Source organism: Pongo abelii, chromosome 23 (genome assembly GCF_028885655.2).
Source record: "Pongo abelii isolate AG06213 chromosome 23, NHGRI_mPonAbe1-v2.0_pri, whole genome shotgun sequence".
Classification (NCBI taxonomy): domain Eukaryota; kingdom Metazoa; phylum Chordata; class Mammalia; order Primates; family Hominidae; genus Pongo; species Pongo abelii.
This window is the reverse complement of record NC_085929.1, coordinates 49,907,500-49,930,573: the sequence shown is the minus strand read 5'-3', so window position 1 is coordinate 49,930,573 and position 23,074 is coordinate 49,907,500. Positions and strand designations below refer to the sequence as shown.

General features: G+C 54.7%; 1 protein-coding gene across 2 annotated transcripts in view; it reads right to left on the bottom strand.

Moving 5' to 3' along the window:
* Positions 1-23,074, bottom strand: part of MPPED1 (metallophosphoesterase domain containing 1) — a 94,387-nt gene that overhangs the window by 65,249 nt on the left and 6,064 nt on the right. For both annotated transcript variants that reach the window (XM_024239767.3, XM_054543757.2), the window contains exons 2-3: positions 15,871-16,172; positions 6,238-6,419 (exon numbers count right to left, since the gene is read on the bottom strand). In XM_024239767.3, coding sequence (XP_024095535.1) covers positions 6,238-6,419; positions 15,871-16,094 — 406 coding nt within the window. In that variant the 5' untranslated portion in view covers positions 16,095-16,172. The remainder of the gene's footprint in view (positions 1-6,237; positions 6,420-15,870; positions 16,173-23,074) is intronic.

The window sequence follows — 23,074 nt, the reverse complement described above, 5'->3', positions numbered from 1 at the left end:
AGAGCACTCACAGCAGCTCAGCAGGTGACACAGTGGGCAGAGGGGACAGTGGGCAGGACAGACGATAGCAGTGTCAGAATCACAATAGATGACTGCAGACATCAGCCTCAAAGGGAAAGGAGAGGGGACACAGGAGCCCAGACTGAGAGGGTCCCAAACGCCACAGTGAAGTGCTTCATCTTACTACGTAGCCTAAGGGGATGGTCAGAGGTTCGGGAGTTCAGTTTGGGATAGAACTATTCTAAAACCCTGGCAGACACCCAGGAGAAGGTGTTTTGTAAGAAGACTAGACAATGCAGTGGCTGGATGAGAGAGATGGAGGCATTCTGCAGGTCTGGGTGGAGTGAGAGCTTGGGGGTCTGAGTGATTAGTTATCATTTGTAAAGAAGGTGGCTGAGAGGCCTAAGGATGGACCCTAGGAGTAGCCCCCTTCGGTGGCAGGAGGGGAATGACAAACAAAAGGAGGAGATGGAAAAGGGCCCTGGAGAGGGAGGCCACATGGAGGCTGTGGCAGAACCCACGCTAGCAGAACCTGCGTCCAGCATCAGGCGCCGCAGAGCTGAGGGGAGGAGAGGCCGGCCAGTACAAAGCCACCTGTGGCCTCTGGCAGTCACTCCCGAGGGTGGCACAGGGTCCTCAGGCTGTGGGGGCTAGGGATGCAGTGAGGGCTGCGGAGGCTGCAGGCTTCCTGTGGCTGGGGGTGGGGAGGCCAGCCTGGCACCTGCCAGTCACAGAGAGGAAAATTTCTGGCATCTTGTAAATCCCAGCTCAGGAACTGACAGTTCTTGCAGGCATGGCTGTCATTCAGAGATGGCAGCAGAATTTGGACCTGGCATTCTTGCCTTGGGAAAGATGCGGGCAGTGCCAGGGCCTTGGGGTCAGTGGCTGCTGCCTCTGCAAGGCATCCTGGGAGGAGGGTACTTGCTCAGCCTCCCCTCCTGCCCTCAGCACCCTGGCCTCCAGGGGGGCCTGCATGCTAGCACATTTCATCAGGTCCGGAGCACCTGTGGCCCCAGCTTCTAGCCTCGTCCTTGAGACCCCAACTCAACTTACGCTCCCTGAGTCTTCTCAGATCACTTCCCAAGTCCTGTGTGGCAACAGCGATGGCTCACACTGGTCTGTGTCACAGCACTGCCCTCCTTGAAGCCCCCATTTACTGGTGGCCCACCCAGCAACATTCAGGCATGCCCTGCCCTGCTGGGGTCACCATGGCCAGCTGACAGACAGGGCTGTGTCAGCGGGGTCAGCATGCGACTCATGGCTGCACATTCCTCTCTGTCCAGGGCTCCCCTGGCTGGCACTGGGCATGAAGCCTTGACCCTCCCCTCCCGGGGCTGACAGTGAGGGTGGGAGACACGCCCCCGCTGCAAGGTGAGAGCCACCAGCAGAGCCCAGACCAGGAGCTCTGGGTGTAAAGAGGAGGACGGAACGGCTCTGCCCAGCGGGGTGGGGGAGGCTTCACAAGGGGCAGCTCTGGAGGGGTGAGTGGAGCATGGGCCCAGGACCAGGGAGGGGAGCTTGTTCTATGAGTGAGGAGTCCAGCTGGCCGGTGTGGCTGGAAGGAAATGGTGCTGCTGGTGTTGAAGTTGAGGAGTCTGTTTTGTGTGGGGCAAGGATCTGGGAGCGGCAAGTTGATCACCATGACAGATGTTTCACAATGACAGGGCTCCCGTGGTGCCCGGACTGTGCAAAGCGCTGCATGGGAATACTATTCATCAACCCTCCCCCACAGCCCTAGGGCAAGAAAATAATTCTCCTCGTTCTACAGGCGAGGCACAGAGAGGTTGAGAGACTGAACTGAGGTAACACAGCAAAGAAGAGGAGGAAACAGGGGTGAAGACAGCTGCCTGGCCTCCAGCCGCCCCACCTCCCTGCACTGGCACCGCTGACTGATCCATCCAGGCTGTGAGCTCCCTGTGGCTGGTGAGGAGCAAGGAACCACCTGCACATTCTTTGCCATTTTCAGCAAGTTTTGCTTTTGTGTTCACTCTTTGTAGCTGGAGAACATGTCCTTATCAATTTTTTAGCTGCTTACTCGACATTTACAAATCAAGCTGCCGCTTCTATTTCATGAACACATTTGGGATATTAATGGCCAAGGGGAAAGGGGCTGCTCAGAGGGACTCTTTCATCCCAACCCGTCCCCCTCCAATGAATGCAGACCCAGACAGAAGCCTGCAAATGGGCAACGCATGGACACCAGTCACAGCCGAGCTGAGAGCAACGCACCTCACAGCAAGTCAGAGTCCACAGGAATTTAGCCACGCAGAGCCTGGTTAGGTGCCTTGTCTTGTCTTAGATGGTGGGTCTTTATTAATTTTTTAAATCTCTTCCTGTCTGTCTGGAGGTGGCTCCCAGAATATGATTTCAAATGCTTTTTTCCATGAGATCAATGAACAGGGAAGGAGCAAGTTGTGAATTTCAAATCTATAACTTTCTTATCCAGGAGAAGGGGCTGAGCCAGTGGGTGGGTGAGGGGCAAGATGATGAGGTGGGTGTGCAAAGGTCTCCCACCCTGTCGGCTGGGGAAGGGGCTCATGGAGGCCCTTCAGTGGCTGGATGACGCCAGGATTGACCCAAGGCCCAGCACTGTCCCATCCCTCCTGGGACACACTTGGCACCAGACGCCCAGGAGCATTGCCTTTGTTTGAAATTACCAGAAAAACACACCCCTCCCCCATAGAAAATCAGATACAGAAAGAGAGAGAGACAATCCTAAAGCAGAAGGTAAAACCCCATGACCCCACCACCCAGACATCGACTCTGGAACATTCTGGAGCTTTAGCCCTCGCCGGGTACACTCTGGTTCTACAATCCATCATGGCCTTTGAAAAGCTTTCTAAAGGTCATCCCGATTCAAAAACCTTCCCAAAGCTCCTCCTGCCCTTAGGATCAGCCCCACACTCCTGTCCCAGGCCCAGGAGACCTGTGTGGACCAGTGCCTGCCCCGCTGCCCTGCTTCTCCCACTTCCCAACGCTCCCAGTGCTCTCTGCTCCCACCCCAGGGCCCCTGCAGCCTCTGCGTCCTCTGCCTGGAACGGGTCCTGCCCAGAGCTACACAAGGCTGCCTCATTCTCACCCTCAGGCCTGGCCCAACATCCCCTCCTCAGGGAGGCCTTCCATGCCCACCCAGCTGAATGACCATCACCACACGTCCCCAGGTGGGTCCCAGACAGACCCCATAGCTCTCTCTAATGAACGGCTCCCGTGCCGCCCTCATGGCCATGGAGCCACCGTCCCCTCGCATCAGGCTGAATGGGGCCCTGCGTGCTCAGGGCCTACTGTTACCCCAGGGCTTGCAACACACCTGGCACCTCGTGGGCTCTCAGTGAGGCTCAGCAATAGGATGACGGAATGTTTCTTTCCAGTCTCTTTTTCTCTGTGTCTGTTGTGGGGAGGGCGGTTGCTAGCTGAGACCACACGTCCACATCTCTCAGGAACTCCACATGCCGTAACACACGTGTTGTTCCACTGCCTTCCCTGCCAATTCAACCTCAAGGTTCAGGTCCAATGTCTTCCTCCCAACACCCCACTCCTACCCAGGGGAGCCCAGATCTGGTAGACGCCAGTGCACGGGGGCAATCATAACAGGTACATAGCACTTTACAGTTTGCAAGGTGATTCTTTCCTCCATTCCAACAGAGCCTCAAAACAACCTTTGGAGGGATGCGAGGCAGGGGAGCCTAACCGCTCCCTTTTAAAATGAGGCCCAGAGGGGCCACGTGCTACTGTGGTCACCCAGGCAGGAAGCAGATCCAGACTCCAAACAGCATCGTCCACACCCTTACTTCCAATTAGGGAGGCTTCACCTCAAGAAGGAGAGGCAACACAGAGCTATACCAAGAGTTCAGCACTGGGGTCCAACTGCCCAGTTCTGCCATTTACAAGCTGTGTAACTTTGAGTAAGTGACTTCACTTCTCTGGGCCTTGGTTTTCTCCTCTGTAAAATGGGAATGATAATAGCTCCTGCCTCATTGTCAGGAGGATTAAATGAGTTACTAATACACGCGAAGGGTATAGAACAGCACCCAGCACATACTAAATGCTCGGTAAACTTGAGCTTCATAGAAAAAAATGCCCCTGTCCAAAGGCGCCGAATAGGTGCACAGTCCATCTCTCAGCCATGATCACCAAACTCTGGGGACCTGGCCCACCGGCCAACCAAGGTGTCTCGCTTTGTGCAGTGGGTGAGTTCCCAAAATACCAGCGGCAAATGGGCTTCAATTCACACTCTCACCCCCACGCAAATGCTCCTCCTCCCTCAGTCTGAAGCCCATTCCTCCTTGAGTGAGGGTCCTGACATCTGCAAACACTTCCAGGCAGCAAAGGGGCAAGGCCTGAGGGAAAGAACCTTTTCTATTTTTTTTTAATTGTAAAAAACAAACAATTTATTACACTGTACTTGTTCTTCAGCTTCCTTTTAAAATTTCAATGGTAGGTTCAACAGCTCTTTTTATATCTAAAAATATAGAAGACCCCTTTACAAGTTGTAAGTTCACACTTTCCACCCATCATGGGCACCTGGAAGGCCAAGCTGTGTGTGAGAGACAGTCCCTACCCTTCAGAACCTCCATTCTCCTCTGTCAAATAGGGACGCAAATGGTAGCCACCTCAAGTAGCTGTTCCCAAATTCAACAAAGCAGAGGTGGTAAGAGCCGGCCACCCCATGCCTGGCACACAGTGGGGGACTGGCCCACAGCGACTCCAGCCTCTCTGCCTTGGAAACGGCCTCTTGACTCCACCAAGTGGAACCTCCTGTCTTTTGAAACCCGCAGCAGATGGGACAAGCAGTCTCCCTCGGGGAAGGGGCCCCTCCTGGGAGGCAGCCCAGACCTGGAGCCAGTGTGGGCAAGGGGAGAATCCGAGAGAAGGACTTCAGGAGCCCTATCCCCTAGCCTGTACTTCCTGCAGCCCAAACGGGGCCTTTGATTAGAATTTCCCGTTTGAAAAATCAATATTTAAAGCCCTCTGCCTGCCAAACAGAAGGGAAGGCCTTGCTTGTAAATATTTGTCTCGCCTGGCAGAGTCGGGCCCCTGGCTCGCCGCGGCTGCCCTGCCTTACTCCTGGCCCTCTGCTTGCGCAGTCCCAGCCAACTGCACAGCGGGACGCCCCTGGGGAGGCAGAAGGGACCGTCTCGCAGCCACGTGGGGCTGTGCAGGAAGGTGAGCGGCCCCACACCCACGCCTCCACGGCAGTAGGCCTGGGTGCTGGGCTGCACAGGGGCCGTCCATCTGTCTTCGCAGGGTGGGGACGGAGATGTCTCACTGTGAGATTTCTCTGGATTCCAAGGCAAGTGAGTTTTCCCAGGGGGTCCCCCAGGTTTGTTTCTTATTTTTGAAAAAAAGCACAAAGACAAAACCCAGGGGATGTGCTTATAAATCATCACCCACCATGGCACAGTGCATGGGAAAGGGCTCTGCTGCTGAGACCAGCAGCTGCTCACATCTGGCCCCTGGAGAAACTATCTCCATGGCAGTGGGTGACTGAACTAGGATGAACCAGCTGAGCACCTACCCTGGCACCACCATTCTCCCTGTCATTCATTCATTCACCCACTCAGCCATTCATTCATTCATTCATCAATTTCTTTTCTTTTGAGACAGAGTCTCACTCTGTTGCCCAGGCTGGAGTGCGGTGGAGTGATCTGGGCTCACTGCAACCTCCGCCTCCCAGGTTCAAGCGATTCTCCTGCCTCAGCCTCCCATGTAGCTGGGATTACAGGCGCCCGCCACCACGCCCAGCTAATTTTTGTATTTTTAGTAGAGATGGGGTTTCACCATGTTGGCCAGGCTGGTCTCAAACTCCTGACCTCAGGTGATCCATCTGCCTCGGCCTCCCAAAGTGCTGGGATTACAGGCGTGAGCCCCTGCACCCGGCCTCATTCATCAATTATTTATTGAGGCCCTACCTTTGCCAGGCACTGGCGCCTGGACACACAAATGGACAAAGACATGAGCAAAGTCCCTTTTGGAGGGGGTTTTCCAGGCCAAAAAAGAAATCCCACAAACAAATGGAAAATCACAACCAAGAGAGATGCTGGAAGAGGAGAGGTCCAAGGTGGATGGGAGAGAAAGGGGCACCTGCTCTGAGAGGTCAGGGAGGGTGACCAGGCAGGCACACGCCAAGGAGGGGGCCCGGGCAGCGCAGGAGTGAAAGGCAGGGAGGCAGCCTTGGGAGCTGGTGGGATCCCCCTTCCTGCTCAGCACAGCCGCCCGCTCTGGGCAGGAGGGACCTACCCAGCCACTCGTTGAACTTCTTCACCTCGCTCGGGAGCCCCAGCTCAGTGAAGTCCCCAGCGTGGATCAGCACGTCGCCATACGGCATCTGGATGGGGTCCGTCCTCGAGTGGGTGTCAGAGACGCAGACGAAGCGGGTGTAGCCTGGAGGCTTGGGGGCATCGTGAGGCACCGGGTCCACCCTGCGGGGAGAGATGACACTGCGGGTCAGGAGGCCATGGAGCCGCGAGCCGGCAGGTGGTGTGTCTGCAGCCCTATCCACCACAGCTCACAGCCCCATCAATCCCGCTCAGATCCACCAGACCAAGGACTGGACGCCCAGCCTTCCCAGGGGTCCACCCCAGCCCGAATGCTGACTTCTCTCATCTTCAGCCAGGCAAAGCATGTTTGGACTCCAAGCCTCAGTTTCCCTGTCTGTAACATGGAAACGTCGGGTTGGGGGGCTGTTGGGAAGGTTAAAGGGAGTGAGAAGCGGGTGCAGCAAGCATCTGCCCTCTGAGCTGAGGTGCTACACAGCTTCCAGCCTTTTGTTCGTTATCACCCCCAGAGTGGCCTTTTCAATATGTCTTTTATTTTCCTCTACTCACTTCCCTCTCATGAAGCTTTAGCATCACAGAGATGCTGTACGTGTGTTTAGGTACCTCATGTCCACCTCTGCTTTAGACAGAAGAGCAAGATGTTTTTTTCACTCCCCAAGCACCAGATTTTACCCCTTAGGGGCGCTATGGCCCCCACTGAAACCACATGGAGTAAAAGCCTATGGTCGGGAGATGAGGACGACTGCCCAGGCTGTGCAGGGCACGTCCGCCAACGCAGGACAGCGGCACGGGAGGGGGAGTTTCAGGAGAACGTGTGAAATAAAGACCCTAAAGGAAAGGTGTCCATTTTTCAAAACTGTAAGACAGTGTGATCATTTCTAGACCAAGGGCCTTCCAGGGCTGTGTCAGAAAACACTCCTGGAGTCAGAAGACCGGGCTTTGCACAGCCCGGGTCTGCACATCTGTAAAACGAAGCTACTTCACTGAGCAAAAATAACATTTTAAAAAGCGGCATAAATGTAGTTCTTGTGCCTCAGGAGCCCATCGTGGCCCTCTCGTTTGACAGATGAGGATGCCAAGATCCAGCCGGGCTGAGCAAGCGGCCCTGGGCACCCCAGTGCAGAAATGTGGACGTGGGCTAAGACCCCGGCTCCCAGTTCCCCGTGGGCTAAGACCCCAGCTCCCCATCCAGTGCTGTCTCCACTACACGTTGCCTCCCCAGTTGAATGGTTTTACCAGGCTCAAAACTCTTAAAAACAACGCCATGACATTTCAACAAGCAGCTCTCTCCAAATGAGTATGCCGCTCGAGGAGTTGTGTTTAAATCTAATTATGCGGCAAACCAAAAGCGGTGCCATATCAGTTACATAAATACTTTTAAAGACATCTTTCTAATTATCCTTTTTTTTTCAGACAATATACTTCGAAGAAATTTAATTAACACCTTACGAGAGACGTGGGTTCAGCATGCTAATGTGCAGGGTGCACTAGCGCACTCCCTCCGCCGCAGCCAGAGGCGCTGAGCCAGCCTCTCCCCACCACGATGCCGCGGCGGGAGCGCGCACCCGGGGCCCCTTCCTGGGGGTTGTTAGGCCTAGGGAGAATCCCAGCAAGTTAGAGCTGGGCTACACTGGGAGAAAAATGAATATGAATCTTATGATGACCAACCAGGGAGGTGCTAGGAGCTTTTCCTCTTCTCCTCCATTCACTCATTCACTCATTCACTGAATACAACACATCCTGAATGACTACCGTGTGCCAACCCTGAGCTCAGCGGAGGGCCACAGGGATGAACCAGGCTGACCCCTGCTCACGACAAGCCCAGGGACTGATGGCGGCAGCAGACTTGGCCAGACGATGACAATACAGCCAGCACCTTTGACAGGGCAGCAGAGGGGACAGGGCCCAGAGAAGGCCCTAACCTGGCCTGGGGTCTCCTGGAAGCTTCCATCAGGGGTAGTGTCTGAGCTGGTCTGGAAGCTGAAATCTCCTTCCCAGAAATTCCCACCACTCCTCTGTCCTCTGGGGCCCTCAATGACCCCCACTCCCCATGACAGACAGCTGGTGTGACCTACACACCCTGCCGCCCCTCACACACACAGCTGATCAGACCAAGGGCAGCCAATTGCTACTGGGCTACTGGCCTGGCACAGGAATTCAAGTGAGCCAATCAAATTCATTCATTCATATTCTCTCCCTCTCTCTCCTCCTCCTTTTCTCTCTCTCTCTCCTCCCTTTCTCTCTCTCTCCTCCCTTTCTCTCTCTCTCTCCTCCCTTTCTCTCTCTCTCCTCTCTTTCTCTCTCTTCTCTCTCTCTCTCTTTCCCTCTCTCTCTCCTCCCTCTCTCTCTCTTCCCTTTCTCTCTCTCCTCCCTTTCTCTCTCTCCTCCCTTTCTCTCTCTCCTCCCTTTCTCTCTCTCCTCCCTTTCTCTCTCTCCTCCCTTTCTCTCTCTCCTCCCTTTCTCTCTCTCCTCCCTTTCTCTCTCTCCTCCCTTTCTCTCTCTCCTCCCTTTCTATCTCCTCCCTTTCTCTCTCTCTCTTCCCTTTCTCTCTCTCTCTCTGTATGTGTGTGTGTGTCTCTGTGTGTGTGTGTGTCTCTGAGGTTTTGAAGATGTCATAAGGTGACAAAGACTAAGTCAAAGAGACAAAGAGAGATGAAGAAGGGAGAGACAGGGAGCACAATGCCACCCCCGAGCTGCTGGGGCCCCGACAGTCTACCCTCCCGGGAGCCCCGCCTAGCAGAGGAGCCCTAAGAGGGCCTCAGCTCCCGCCCACCACCAGCCAGCCAAGAGCAGTGCGGTTCTGAGGGCTCTGGTTGGGCTGGGTCTGCTGCTGGAGCCACAGCTCTTTAATTAACTCCACTCTTATTTCCCTGCACCCCGAGGCTTCTGGAGCACAGCGAAGATGCAGACCTAGTTATCCCCAGAGAAAGAAATAGACTCTCATTTCCCGGCACAGTCCCCCAGCTATTTGGATTGCAACAAATGCTCGACTCTGAAATAATAACAATAATGATTTCAATGATCCCCACGCATCAAGAGCTCATTATGTGCTGGGCACGTTACAGGCAGTGGCTCTCTTCACCCTCATAATGACCATCTAAGCAGGGTACTATGGGTAGCCCCATTTTACAGATGAGCACACTGAGGCTCAGAAAAGGCTGACTTGTCCATGATCTTAGCTACAGGAGTTGCTGCAGCTGAAATTTGAAGCTGGTTTTTGGGTCCAGAACTCACACCAGGCTGGACTATTACCAGGCTGGACTATTACCAGGCTGGACTTCATTTCATTCAATCAACCTATGGACAAATCCTACTGAATGCCTCTAAACGCCAGGGACCTGCTTGGTATAAGGATACATCTGTGGGTAGGACACCCACAGAGGCCACTGGTGTGAAGATCCAGAAACCTGACTATGTTTGCAAGTGAAGGAAAGAGTAAAAGGAGTCAAAATATGGAGAAAGAGGCCAGGCACAATGCCTGACGCCTGTAAACCCAGCACTTTGGGAGGCCAAGGCGGGCAGATCACTTGAGGTCAGGAGTTCAAGACCAGCCTGGCCAACATGGTGAAACATTGTCTCTACTAAAAATATAAAAAATTAGCTGGGCATGGTGGCAGGCGCCTATAGTCCCAGCTACTCTGGAGGCTGAGACAGGAGAATCACTTGAACCCGGAAGGCGGAAGTTACAGTGAGCTGAGATCGCACCACTGCACTCCAGCCTGGGTGACAGAGTGAGATTCTGCCTGAAAAAAAAAAAAAAAAAAAAAATTAACAACAACAATAGAAAGAGACAGTGAACAAGAGGGCATAATTTGAAGATCCAGCTATACTTGAAGCTGGACCCAAACTTGAAATTCTTAATATGGGCCAGTAGACTCCTTTTCATCCTTAAGGCAACTTAAGTTGTGTTTCTGATACTTGCAATGACAATGAAAAGTTAGTCCATGCCCAAGCTCCCAGCTACTAAGTTAAAGAGTGGAATTTGAACCCAGGACCTCACAACAGGAATCTGGGCATCTAATCTCAACACTTTGTGACCACAAAAAAAAAAAAAATGCAAAATGTTTTTTTCTCAGTGACATTCTGCAGGGACCAGAGATAAGACGTGGAAGCAAAGGTTTCTTATTTCTTGGAGCCAAACTCAACTTCCCCAAAGCTTCTGCCTACTGGGGTGGCTCTGAGACCTGACACCCATCTCCAGCTCTCCCCAGCCTACACCGATCTTCTTCCCATGGGATTCCTGGCAGCAGGAACAGCACAGAGGAGAGAACACAGCCTCCGACGCCAGACCCCAGGCTGGCACCCCAGCTCAGTGACCTCCTCCTCGCTGTGCCCCTGGACCCCACCAGGCTCCAGCCCTGCTCTGTAGGGTGGGGACAAGCCACTCCCTCTTTGTCATGTTGTGAGAACTTCACCGACCTTCACAGCTGGAGCCCTGATGCCAACACCCCTGCAGTGTGCTCTGGATCCTGCTCTTGGTTTTTTCTCTCCCATAAGCCACTGGTTCTGTGGAAGTGCAGTTCCTGGTGCCAAAAGCCCAGAGAGGCATCAGAAGCAGAGGCTGTTACCCCTCGTAACCCTATTCCTGCAGAAATGGGTGCTCTGAAGGTCCAGGCAGGGACAGCTTCCAACTATTCATCCAGCCGTGTGACTGGGCATCAGCCATGGTGTTTTAGTAGGAAAGGATCTCTAGTCCCTTCCTCTCATTTTACAAATGGGGAAACTGAGGCCTGGGGAGGCGCAATGACTGGCTGGACCAGCATCACACAACATCTGCCCCCATCCCTTGCCCAGTGCTCTTCCCACAAAGCACTGCATCCAAGGGGACCCTGGCCACAGGACCCTCCTGCATCCCCACACCTGTCCTTGCTTCCTACATCCTGGCCTCTGCACTTGCTGGTCCCTCTTCCTAAAGTGGCCCACTCCACGGAGGCCACAGTGCAACTGGTCCTCCACACCCAGGGATTATGCCACCCCCACCCCCATAGAAAGTCCTCCGTGATCCCTGACACTCCTCCTGAGTCTTGCCGCCTGTCCCGTTCTCACTTTCTTCTCTTTCCTGCTTCCTATTCCCTGTGCTAGGCACCAGGCATGCAGCCCCATGCTCGTGGAGGGGAGAGATGCTTGGGAAATCCTCCCACAAGTGAATGCGTCAGCACAGACTGAATCAGGTGCCACAAAGCGTGCGCCACAAGGGCCAGTGCTGAGCACCTAGAGCTGCAGCAGGAAAGACTTCCCTGAGGTGGTGACACCTAGGTGAGATTTGAAGGAGGAGTCAGTGCTCATAGGGCAAAGAGTTGGGATCAGAGGGAACAGCATGTGCAAAGACCTGAGGCAGGAGGAAGACTGGAATGTTTGAGAAACTGGAAGCAGCTACCACATCTGTTGCCCAGCAGGACAGGGATGGAGAATGAGGCTTGAGAGCCAGGTGGCGCCGGGGTGTGAGTCCTCCCCACCTGCTTTGCTCCTTGTCCCCCTCCCTGCACTCCAGGCTGAGCTCCATGTCTCCAGGAGCCTCTCAGTGTGTGGACAGGCCAAGGAGCCACACGGCACTGGGTGGGAGTCCCAGCTCCCCATGCTCACCTTCCAAAGCCTCAGCGTCCTCATCTGTAGAGAGGGGGTCCACACCGACCTGGGACAGCAGGAAAGGCCAGGAACAAGGCACAAAGGGGCTACTCCAGGCCTGGCACGCAGCTGTGGCCTTGCATCCCACTCTGCTGTAGCTTCAAGGACCCGGTGCAGCCTGAGGGGCTGGAAGGGTCTTTAAGCGATGACTCAAGTCTCTGCCATAACGCCTTTTAAAGGTCAGAGAGGAGTTGCTGTGCTTGGTGCCATGGCCCTGGGGACCTACGTGAGAGCTCCAGGATAACCCTGTCCCCAACACTCACTCTTGCCTTCTCACTGACCACCAGGCCAGTGGTCCACCTACCCACCCAGGACAGAAGGGCTGGGCCTGGAGGAGCCTCCTGAGACCCCCACAGCGTTTCTCAGTCGCTGGGGCAAGGAGTTTTCAGCCTTGCTCACAACCTAGAGGCCCAGCTCCGGAGATTCATTACCCAAGCAAAGGCGGCCTCGTCACCAGCAGGGTCTCTGGGGGCAACGGCATAAATCACAGGACTCAACCAGAGGCCATGTTTGGACTGTCACTGTTGTTATTAAATATAAATTGTGGACTTATTAAATAAGGCCCCCTCGCTCCCTCACCCCCGAGACAAAGCCCAGGGTGGCGACAAATCACATGTCGGGAAGTGGCAGTCATCCCCCCACCGCTCATGGGAGGGAGCAGCCGGCTCGCCATGGAAATCCATTCAGCCACCTCCAGCAGCCTGCATGCTTCCGAGCTTGAGGTGTGGAGTCTGAATGAACGGGGAGTGGGAGGCAGCAGCCCCCTCATCCCTGTGCCCATCCTGGCTTTACCCAGCTGTGTGCAAAGTTGTGTTTCAAAGCTGGAGCTCGGAGCACGCTCCCTCCAGGGCCCCATCCAAACCCCAGCTGCCTCGGAGCCAGCAGGAGCCGGGAACTCTCCCCTCTGCCGGAGGTGGTGGTGCAGAGCAGTCCGGGATGGGGTGGGGCAGGCCAGGTGTGAATCCTTGTGGGACCTGCTCCAGCTCCCCAGCTAAGTTCTTCTCCATAGCACTTACCATCACCAGCATCACACGCTTTCATGACCATCTGCTAACTGCCTGCCATCCACTGGATGTAAGCTCAGCACAGGCAGGGGCGCCTTCGATCACTGCTGGGTCCCAAGCACCTCACCAGGCCTGGCATGTGCTACCAATGCTGAATGCTTGCTGCCCACTGGGCCTTCTCTATGAGGATTTAACTATTTCATCCCCAGTATTACTGTGCGCAGCATTTTTTTCACCCCCTAAGAACCAGTTTTCACCCCTTGGAGGTGCTGTTTCCTCCACTGAGAATGCATGGACTAGCGTCACGGGGGGTGAGGACCAGCTTTCCGAGCCACGCAGAGTGCATGCGCCATCCAAGAAGGGTGGCACGGCAAGGGGAATTTCAGGGGGAACATGTGGTCCCTCGACCTGGAGTAGCCAGCTCCAGGTTGGGGAAACTGAGGCACCAAGCAGCATGAACCCCATCCAAGCAGGCAAGCTCAGTGCCCAAGGTCCTAAACAATGAGAAACTCAGCAGCTCACAGACATCCCAAATGCGTGAATGAATGACTCAACAAATGAATGAATGGCCCTGGGTTGCTCAGTTAAATGGGGTAGATCACCCCCTCTCATTCAGTCATTCACTACCCTCCCTCAGGACGCAGCCCGGCCTGCAGGGGCCTGTGGTGTCTCCTGCACACCCCCAACCCCTGCTGCCTGCCCAGCTGGGCCTCCGTACAGTTCTCAGAGACCCCCATCTTCTAGCCACCTGTAGGCTCCAACCCTGCCACCCCTTCTGCCTGGCCCACTTCCTCCTCACACCCTCTCCCAACTTGCTATGCCTATTCCTCCTGCTCTGGCCTTAACCTAGAAATTACCTAGTGCTCCAGGGGGTCTTTCCCGGATCCCTTGAAACTGGGAAGCACCTCCTCGGCCCCCACTCCCTGTCTTCCTCTTTCTCTGGCTCTGTTCTCTGACGAGGAGCTCCCTAATAGTGTGCCTGGCCCAGGCAGGGGCGCCGTGATTGACAGCTGTCCATGGTCCCACTGTGTGTGGTGCTGGGACCCTCACAAACCCCACCTGCCCTGGGAAGCCTTGCTGCTCTCCCCCTGCCCACTGGGCAGGAGTTCAGCCTGGCCTCCGGGGACCTCAGGCTCAGTCACCTCTGACCCACCCAGTTGGAGGATGACCCTCACCAACAAAAGACAAAACCCAGCCCAGGGAAGGCCCCCATCCCTGCAGCCCCTCCCAGGCCTCAAGTCTCACAGACCGAGGAGCGGCAAGCCTGAGGCCTGGGGCCTTCCTTCCTGCCCAAACCTGCCAATCGGGCCCCAAAAACAGAAAACCAGAGGCAGCAGCCCAGATAGAAATCTACCAAAAAATAAAGTAGGCAGCCACAGGCAACACTAGCCCTGTGGCCCCACACAGAGACAAGCATTTTCCTGGGCAAGTGCCACTGGAAGAGGGCGATCCCCGCCTGGAGCCTGCTGCCCTGCAGAGCCCTTCCCTGCACCTCTCTCTCCCCACAACAGAGGCCAGGCCTGAGGGAGGCCACACAGGGACGGGAGGTTGCACCTTCACACACACCCCACCAGGCCAGGGTTTGGAAACCCCCTCAACTCCTTCTCCGAGTGGTCCGATGGACAGCGGCTGGGACGCCACAAACACCGCTGCCCCAAGATGGAGATCACAGCCCCAGAGGCGGCCCAGGGCCTGGACCTTTGTTGGGGCACCAGACCCACGGGCAGTCAGGAGGGCTTCCTGTAGGCCCTACAGCACTGGATCAGCCCCTGTCACAGCTCCCCCCTCCCTGTGCTGTCACCTCCCTGCTCTGCAGGGGTCATCCCTCATCCAGACCCAGCTTGGGGGCGGGCACCCAGAGTGGCCGGCTGAAGGTACAACAGCCAAGGGGACAACAGCCTCCGCTCTCAGGCAGAAGCATGAACGTCCACACACATCATAGCCCGAGGATGCGGGAGGCCCAGCATGGAGAGCCCCAGGGTGGATTCAGGAAGCCTGGGTTCAAGTCCAGCTCTGGCACCTGCCAGCAGGGTGGGGCACCTCATGGGCCTGGGGCCCCTGGTTCCTCACCAGGTAAGCTCTGTCATGCAGGGCTCATGGGAGGAGCAATGGGGATAAAGGAGGAGGGGGGCTCCAGGAACTCAGGGAACCACCCAGAGCAGGGCCAGGAGCTCGACCACCTCTGGAGCCACCCCAAGCCACCCACAGCTTTCCAGGTCCTCGGGAAATCCAGAGAGGGAAAGGCTGGCTCTGCACAGAGGCATCAGGACAAGTCCTCCTGCTGCTCACGGGGGCCTTGAGTCTGTGTGTTCCCCAGGGCCTCACTGCTTGAGCACCCCTAGTGCCCCGAGGGGCAGACAACAGAATGCCCCAGTCCTTTTGGAAAAGCATCTCTGCTTTCACAAGAGAAGCACAGGGTCTGGACGAAAGGAAGGGCGGGGAGGGGAAACAAAGAGCCCAAGACTGGTGTCCTAACTGCCATGGGGCTTGTGGCGAGCCCTTTCCCCTCTCTGGGGCTCGGTCTCCCCATGTGTGCAATGAGGAGAGTAAATCAGACCAGGGGTCGCCACCCAAATGCCAAGAAAGGGATCTGGAATGTGGCCCCCGCCAGACGCTGCCAGGAGGACATGTGGGCCTGGGGTTGCCAGGCCTTTGGGTTTTATAAAGTGAAGCCAGAAGTCTGGAGTTTTCTGTGCATCCACCTCATCTTTAAATATTTGTAAAACATGCTTCTGGCCAAGTGAAACAGGACTGCGGCCAGAATCGGCCCACAGGCCGTCCATCTGCAACTTCTTGCCGGTCCCTCCCAACTCAGAGCCCCGATGATCCTAGGATTCCAGAATTGTTGCAGTCAACAAACATCAATGCTTGTTACAGTGCACCCAGAACCAGGAGGTACCCAAGACCATGCACCCACCCCAGGGGGCCGTCACCGCCCCCACCCCCACCCCACGGGTCCCACTTACATCTGCACATGCGGTGGCTGGAAGCGGCCCTGGTTGATGTTGTAGAAGGTGAAGGCCTGGGTGGGGTTGGAGCTGTACTCGTCCACCTCGATGATGAGCCGGCTGTGCTGGTGCCGCCGAGCGGCCATCACGTGGGACTGGGAGAATGCCATGCCCAGGCCGCAGGGGAGGAGGGCCAGGGCCTCTGCCTTCAGGACGCCGGCATCCCACCTAGAGCGCCACATGGACCTCCGCTGGCCGCCCCGGCATCTCCCACCGCTGCCGCCACCGCAGCCCGGCCCCCCGCCAGACCTGGAAACAGACTGAGGAGATGGAGCAGAACCGTGCGACAGTTAATCTGTTTGGGATTTGCTTTATTTAATGTCAGATGAAGATTTAGAAAGAGGGAGAGGGCGGGGGGAGAGGAAAAAAAACACAGTCGTACAGCTCAAAAACTCATTACAAATCTTTCCAACTCAGCAGTTTGATGAATATACTTTGGTAAAAAGAAAAGGGAAAGGAGGGAGGGGACAAGAAAAAAAAGAAAAAAAAAAAAAACCCCACAGCACTGTGGACGGATGCATGCATGGCCCAACGTGTTTAAATACTTAAGACATTTTTTTTTTCCTTCAACAAAATCCTCCCGAGCCTACAGGGTGACAGTCAGCTGGGGTAAGACAATGGCTGGTATTTTGTAAACAGGTGAGTTAAGTTTTACTTTTCAGAATTGGGGAATAGGAAGGATTCTCCTACAACCCTCCCCCATCCCCCACAGACCCCCAAACACACCCACACGGCCCCACGCCCACACCCCTGCAAGCCTGAGCAGGTGGAGACAGCACGGGCGAAAATTCCTCCCTCGACATCAATTTCATCTAAAGATATCTTTTAGTGGTGCCCCTAGAAGGGATTTTCCCAGACATAGATGGTCACATACCCACTGGCTCAGGGGTGGTAGTGCAGGCAGGGGCAGAGATGGTGAGGGAGGAGGAACCTTTTGCAAAAACCTCCTCCGATGCCTCTCTACCCTCTCTCTCGTAAGGATCTCAGGAACCCTGATGTGCCCCGTCAGTCTTTGAATTGCAGCTTGAGAATGCTGCAATATTTTTCAAATCTTTTTCACTGGGAAGTGCAGTTTGCATTTATATTTACTGGGCTTAAATATCCCTCCAACCGACCCCACCTTGGGGTCAGTGTAGAACTCTGTAGAAACTTGGAAATACAGGCCCCGGGTGAGACCCCATCCTACTCCAACACACAGCACTATGGCCGATGCCTCGTTACCCAGACCATCGAGTTGTCTTGTTCCTTTTCATAATTATTTTTTAAACTGTGTAAATGGGAAATGCTTTGAAGACTTTTTGTCGTTGTTTTCAGTTTGGGTCATTAAGACCCTCCAACGATTCCTTTTGCGCTGTATTTAACCAAGGAGAAAATAACATCATTTAAACTATTCCTGGACAGTCATATCGCAATCACATTAAATGAAGAAAAATCTCCTTTGCTTTGCGCTTGGAAGAATGGACACAGTCAGAAAACAAATTAGATTAGGAAAATGACAAAAATTAGAGACTGGAGAACATTTTAATTATGTGCAAAGGAGAAATGGGTTATTAATTTTTTTAAATCTTGATCATCTCCCTAGAAGGTGAAATAAATAGCAATATCCTCCTTCTCCCACTGACCCCTAAAGACACTTCCTGATTCCCAAAACATATCCCTCTTCTCCACCCGCAGAGACAACGGGGGAAAACAATCTCCCTTTTCCTGGGGACACACTTGTGCCATTGTTTGGTCCTATGGGTTGTTTCTAAGTGAATTGGCTCTCCCTGTGGGTGCTATGCAACAGAACTGTAGGTGGGGGAGCAGGGGCCTGCACCCCTCTTGTCTGTAACTGCTGCCCGGCACCCAGAAGCCCTGGGAAAGGCCCCAGGGCACCAGATGCCAAGTTCCAGGACTCTGCATACTCTCAGCCAGGCCTGCCCAGATCTGGATGGGGGTCAAGCCCCAGCATGGCTGACTTGCTGTGTGACCTTAAGCCAACTTCCTAACTTCTCTGAGCCTCCAGCTTCCTCTTCTAGAAGACGGATTTGAGGCCCAGTGCAGTGGCTCACACCTGTAATCCCAGCACTTCGGGAGGTTGAGGCAGGCGGATCACCTGAGGTCAAGAGTTCGAGACCAGCCTGGCCAACATGCTGAAACCCCCTCTCCATTAAAAATACAAAAATTAGCCGGGCACTGTGGTGCACACCTGTAATCCCAGCTACTTGGGAGGGTGAGGCAGAAGAAGTGCTTGAACCCAGAAGGCGGAGGTTGCAGTGAGCCAAGACAGCACCACTGCACTCCAGCCTGGATGACAGAGTAAGACTCTGTCTCAAAAAAAAAAAAAAGAAAGAAAGAAAAAGAAAAAGACAATGGATTTGATAGTAGTAATGCCGCCTCCCGGGGGTTGTGCAGGTTAAATGAAGAAGTAAGCAGGAATCCTGAGTACAATGCCTGGTGGGTCCCAGGGGCCGGCTCACCTCAGCTGTGATGGTCACAGTCACTATTCTGTTCAATTTGATCCCTGCATATTGAGGAGCTGCTGTCAGCGGGTGCTGCCAGAGTACTGGACACCCTTGGTACAAGGGTGTCAAGTGCGAACCAAGGGGCCAGTTCCAGGAGCAAGCAGTGCCGGACAGGCCCTGGAGAACTCAAATATTTCTCAAATGCAACCTGACCGCATCACATCCCTACTTGAAATCCTTGTGGTGACTTCTCTGATAAAATCCCTTGACCATAAGACCCTGCGTGGTCTGGCCCTGTGACTAGTCTGGCCTCTACTTGAGCCACACAGGCCGGCCCCCGGTGGCCTCTTGCACCTGGAGGCCTACAGCTCACAGGGGCCATGCTCTTGTTCAGAGCCACACAAATCCAACGCTTTTCGAGAGTCTTCCTCTGCCAGGCTCACCACTAAGAGACAGATATTGATGCCCATGTCTCACATTTGACAAATGATGAAGGGTACATCTCACAGAAGTGACATCTCATTGCACAGAGAGTAGGTGGCAGGGCTGAGCCCCCAGACCTAGCTGCCTGGCTTCCGGCTCTGCCCTCCTCTCCCGCTGGCTGAAGCTGACACCCTTCCTCTCAGCAATGCCAGGGTCTCCTCGGAGAGGGCTGGATCTGGGGCCTTCGTTTCAGGGTCCCAGGAAGAGCCCAGATGTCCCCTGAGGGCAGGGCTGGGCTCCCTCCTTGTGCACCCCATGTGTCAGCTCCGGCCCCCAGCAGCTCTGTGACCCTGATCAAGCGGCTGAACCTCCAGAGGCTCTGTTTCCTCTTCTACAAAATGGAAAGAAAAACAGTCCCTACCTTGTAGAGTCATGAATATTCAATGAGGTGACACACGTAAGCTGCTGATCACAGAGCCTAGCACACAGTAAGTGGTCAATAAATGTTATAGCTAATATTATTTTTATAACATGATCACCCCATGGCCTATCACGAATACTTCATCAATAGTATTAGTGGATGGATGGAGGCAGGGAGGGAGAAACGGATGGATGGAGGGATGGATGCAGAGACAATGAGGGGACAGAAGGACATACAGAATGTCTGGAGACTTTGCCTAGTGCCCAGCAGAGGCTTGGCAGAGGGTGGGTGTCAGGAGAGCTTAGCTGAAGACCAAAGAGTCACTGCCCCCTCTCCATCTTACCCACCTTGCATATCCAGCAAGGAGGCTGCCAGGCTGGCACAGCCCTTGTGAAAAGGTGTTCCAGGGGCCCCCACCCGTCTTTGCCCCAGAGGAGCAGGCGCCAGCATGCAGACAGCCTGCAGTCGAGGGAGAACCGCTCTGCACCAAAGGGACTCAACCGGGAAAGGCGGGCGGCAAGGCTCCCGGAGGCGCTCCGCGGTGAAATGCTGCATTTCACATAAAGGGGGTTCGCAACGGGCCCTGCTCAGAGAAATCCGGGAAACTGGAAACGCAGCGCCTTCTTTTAATGCCCATTTAATATTTATGGAGCCGCAGCAGCACGTTAGCCACCGTGCGAGGAGGCGAGCATTCTCCGCGGTGCAGCCGATCCACGGAGGAGGCGCAGCATCTCCCAAACAAACAGCTTTGAGCTAGGAAGCGTTTACACCCGGTCCACAAAACAGCACAGCATGCGAGCGATGCAGTGGTGCCCCGGGACCCGCCGCAGGGAAACCACCTGGGCTCCCAGCCCGGCTCTCAGTCCAGCGGAGTGACCTCAAGCAAGTCATGTATCCTGATGGGGCTGCAGATGCCTCCCCAAAATGGAACTACGAGGGAGGATGGATGGAATGAATGAATGAATGAACACATGACTTATTCAACAACCATTAGCCACGGCCCTACATGCTCTCCCTGTTCCAGGTGCCAGGAAGGGCAATGGAAACACAAAGAGGCTCCTGCCCTCGAGGAATATGGGACGAGGTGGGAGGGGGGACAATAAGGTAAACAAAGAATTAAACAGAAAAGACACTTTCAGCTAATAATCGGTACCTGGAAAAAGATAGAACAGGGTGATTGGGTGACTAAATTGGGTGATCAAGAAAGGTCTATCTGGGCTGGGCATGGTGGCTCACACCTGTAACCCCAGCACTTTGGGAGGCCGAGGCGGGAGGATCACCTGAGGTCGGGAGTTCGAGACCAGCCTGACCAACATGGAGAAACCCCGTCTCTACTAAAAATACAAACAGCCGGGCGTGGTGGCGGGCGCCTGTAATCCCAGCTACTCGGGAGGGTGAGGTAGAAGAATCACTTGAACCCAGGAGGTGGAGGTGGCGTTGAGCCGAGATCGTGCCACTGCACTCCAGCCTGGGTAACAGAGACTCCATCTCAAAAAAAAAAAAAAAAAATGTCTATCTGAAGGGGTGTCACTTCACACACCAATGACAACAGGCACACCCCGACCTGGGGAATGAGAACCTGGGCAGAGGGAGGGGAAGTGCTAAGTCCCTGAGGCCCGGGTGGCCTGGATAAGTGGCCTCACTCTTTCGTTGTCATGGGTCAACTGGCATGCTTCTGCCGTGGAGGACAGCCTGGACTCTGAAGTCAGAGAAAGCAGGGTTCCCATTAAATTCCATCTCAGGCTGCTGAGCGGTGGGACACTGGGAAAGTCACTCAACCTCTCTGTTTCTACTTCTTCAGTGGTCCCCTTGAGGGGTTACAGAGGGGCTGGAACGAGCCTTGTACCTGCCCATAAAGGCCCAGTGAACCCAGAATGGGAGACTCCAGGTCGCCCCAGCCCAGCGCTCCTTGAAAAATTCCCTCTGGTTCTAAGGGCTTGCTTTTCCAAAGTCTGATTCTCTTAGCAGATGGTTTCTCTTCCCGTTTTCCTTTCAGAGACATTCATTTGTTGTTCCTTGGGCACTGTGAGTCCAGTGAGGCCAGGGTGCTCCAAGGAGAAACTGGGTGTCAGCCAAGACACCAAAGAGCAGGTCCCATTTGACGCCAACTGTATGGAAAGCTGGTGTCTAGGAAAGAGGTCAGACTCCAGGCCCCACCTCTCTGTGCCTCTCTCTGACCACCCCCCACCCCCAAACTTGTCTGGTCTCCTGGCGGTCTTGACCCCCCATCACCATGGTCACACCACACCGGCCTCCCGAAGGAATGTCCTAGAACTCACCTCTGCCCGTGCCATTCCCTCTGGCACACCCAGCACCCTCCAGAGCAGCTGCTGCCCTCAGGTGAAGCTCAGTGCCTCAGGTCAGCTCAGGAGGCTGCACCTGGCCCCAGCCCCATTCCCGCTTCTCAGGCCTGGCTCAGTCATGCAGGCTTTCCTTGGCACAGAAGGGGTCCTGTCTTGAAGCCTCCACGAATGCTATTCCCTCTGCCCAGAAGGACCTGCACTCAACAACACCCCTGCGTTCACCCTCGTTTCCTGACACATGACCACTCAGTCTCAGGAAGGCTCAGAGCCTCAGAAACACCTTCCCTGACCTCCCCTGGCTGGGTCAGGAGCCTCCACCCACAGCCCCCAAGGCTTCCTGTATCAAAGCTCCCAACACACAGTCGGCTTTTTATCTGAACTGAAGGAAACGCCAAAGAATAAAATGATATGTGAATGAATCAATGAATGAGAGAAACTACACATGCCTTTGAGTCTGACAGCAGGACTCAAAAGCAGCTTTGCCCCCCTTAATCTTAGTTTTTCATCTACAAACATGTGGATTCTCAAACCTTCCTTCCTGGGCTGCTGGAGCACTGAAGGACACAGGAGATTCAAAAGCCCCTGCCAGGGCCTAGCACACAGGAGGTGCTCACTCCATGTCTCTTCCCCTCCAGTTAGAAAGTTCTGATGAACTTAGAAGCTCCCCAGGGAAATTTCAAGAATGCAGAAGGGATTTTCAAGCAACCCCTCCTCTCCTGCCTGAAAGCCCATGGAGCCTGACCCCTTCCCTCTCGCCCCACTGAGTAAGACTCTGAGGCTTTGACTTCCCAGGGAGTTGTGGCTGGACACATCCACTACAATCCACTCTTGACTCATTTTTCTAGGCAAATTCTTCACCACCACCCCCATCTGGACACTGCAGGGCACTGGTCAGCCCCAATGCACCTGCTGCTGCTCCTGCTCTGGGCCAGATCCTGTTCTGGGAGCCACAGGACCCAGACAGGAAACTAGACCTCCAAGGGCACAGACGCGGCGAACCAGCCAGGCAGACAACAGACCTCCTCAGAACTCTGTTTTGAGGAGTTGCAGTGGAGGGGGTCTGTGGGCCCCTAAGAAGGCCCCCACCAAACAGCAAGGCCAGCCAGTGTGTGCCGAATGCCCAGGAAGGAGAGAGAGAGAGGCCTTGGCTCACACAGAGCATCTCAGCAGCAGATGGATTTTTGCAAAAGAGATGCTTGGATCAGTCTGGTGGCCCCTCTCTGTCCGAAGATGTGTGAGGAAGATCTTGGAGCATTGCACTACCAGAGGAGCTGCTGCCCTGCAGACCAAAGATAGATTTTGCTTCACCGTGTGACTTGAAGCATCACTTCCAGCCAACACAGGCCTCTCAAAGTCAGCGCGGGCCCAGGACAGCCCCAGTTCACATCTGCTGTCCCTGTGCCACTATTACCATAGTCTCCGGCTCTCAAAAGTGCTCTCGTTTGGAAGGGAAAGGTCACTCTGATCAAAGCCGGTGCCAGGCCCGTAAGGCATCCATCCCCAGAACCCACCTGTGTTTCTCTTCCATTCATCGGCAGCTCTTTAACAATCACTGGGGGGCTAGCATAATA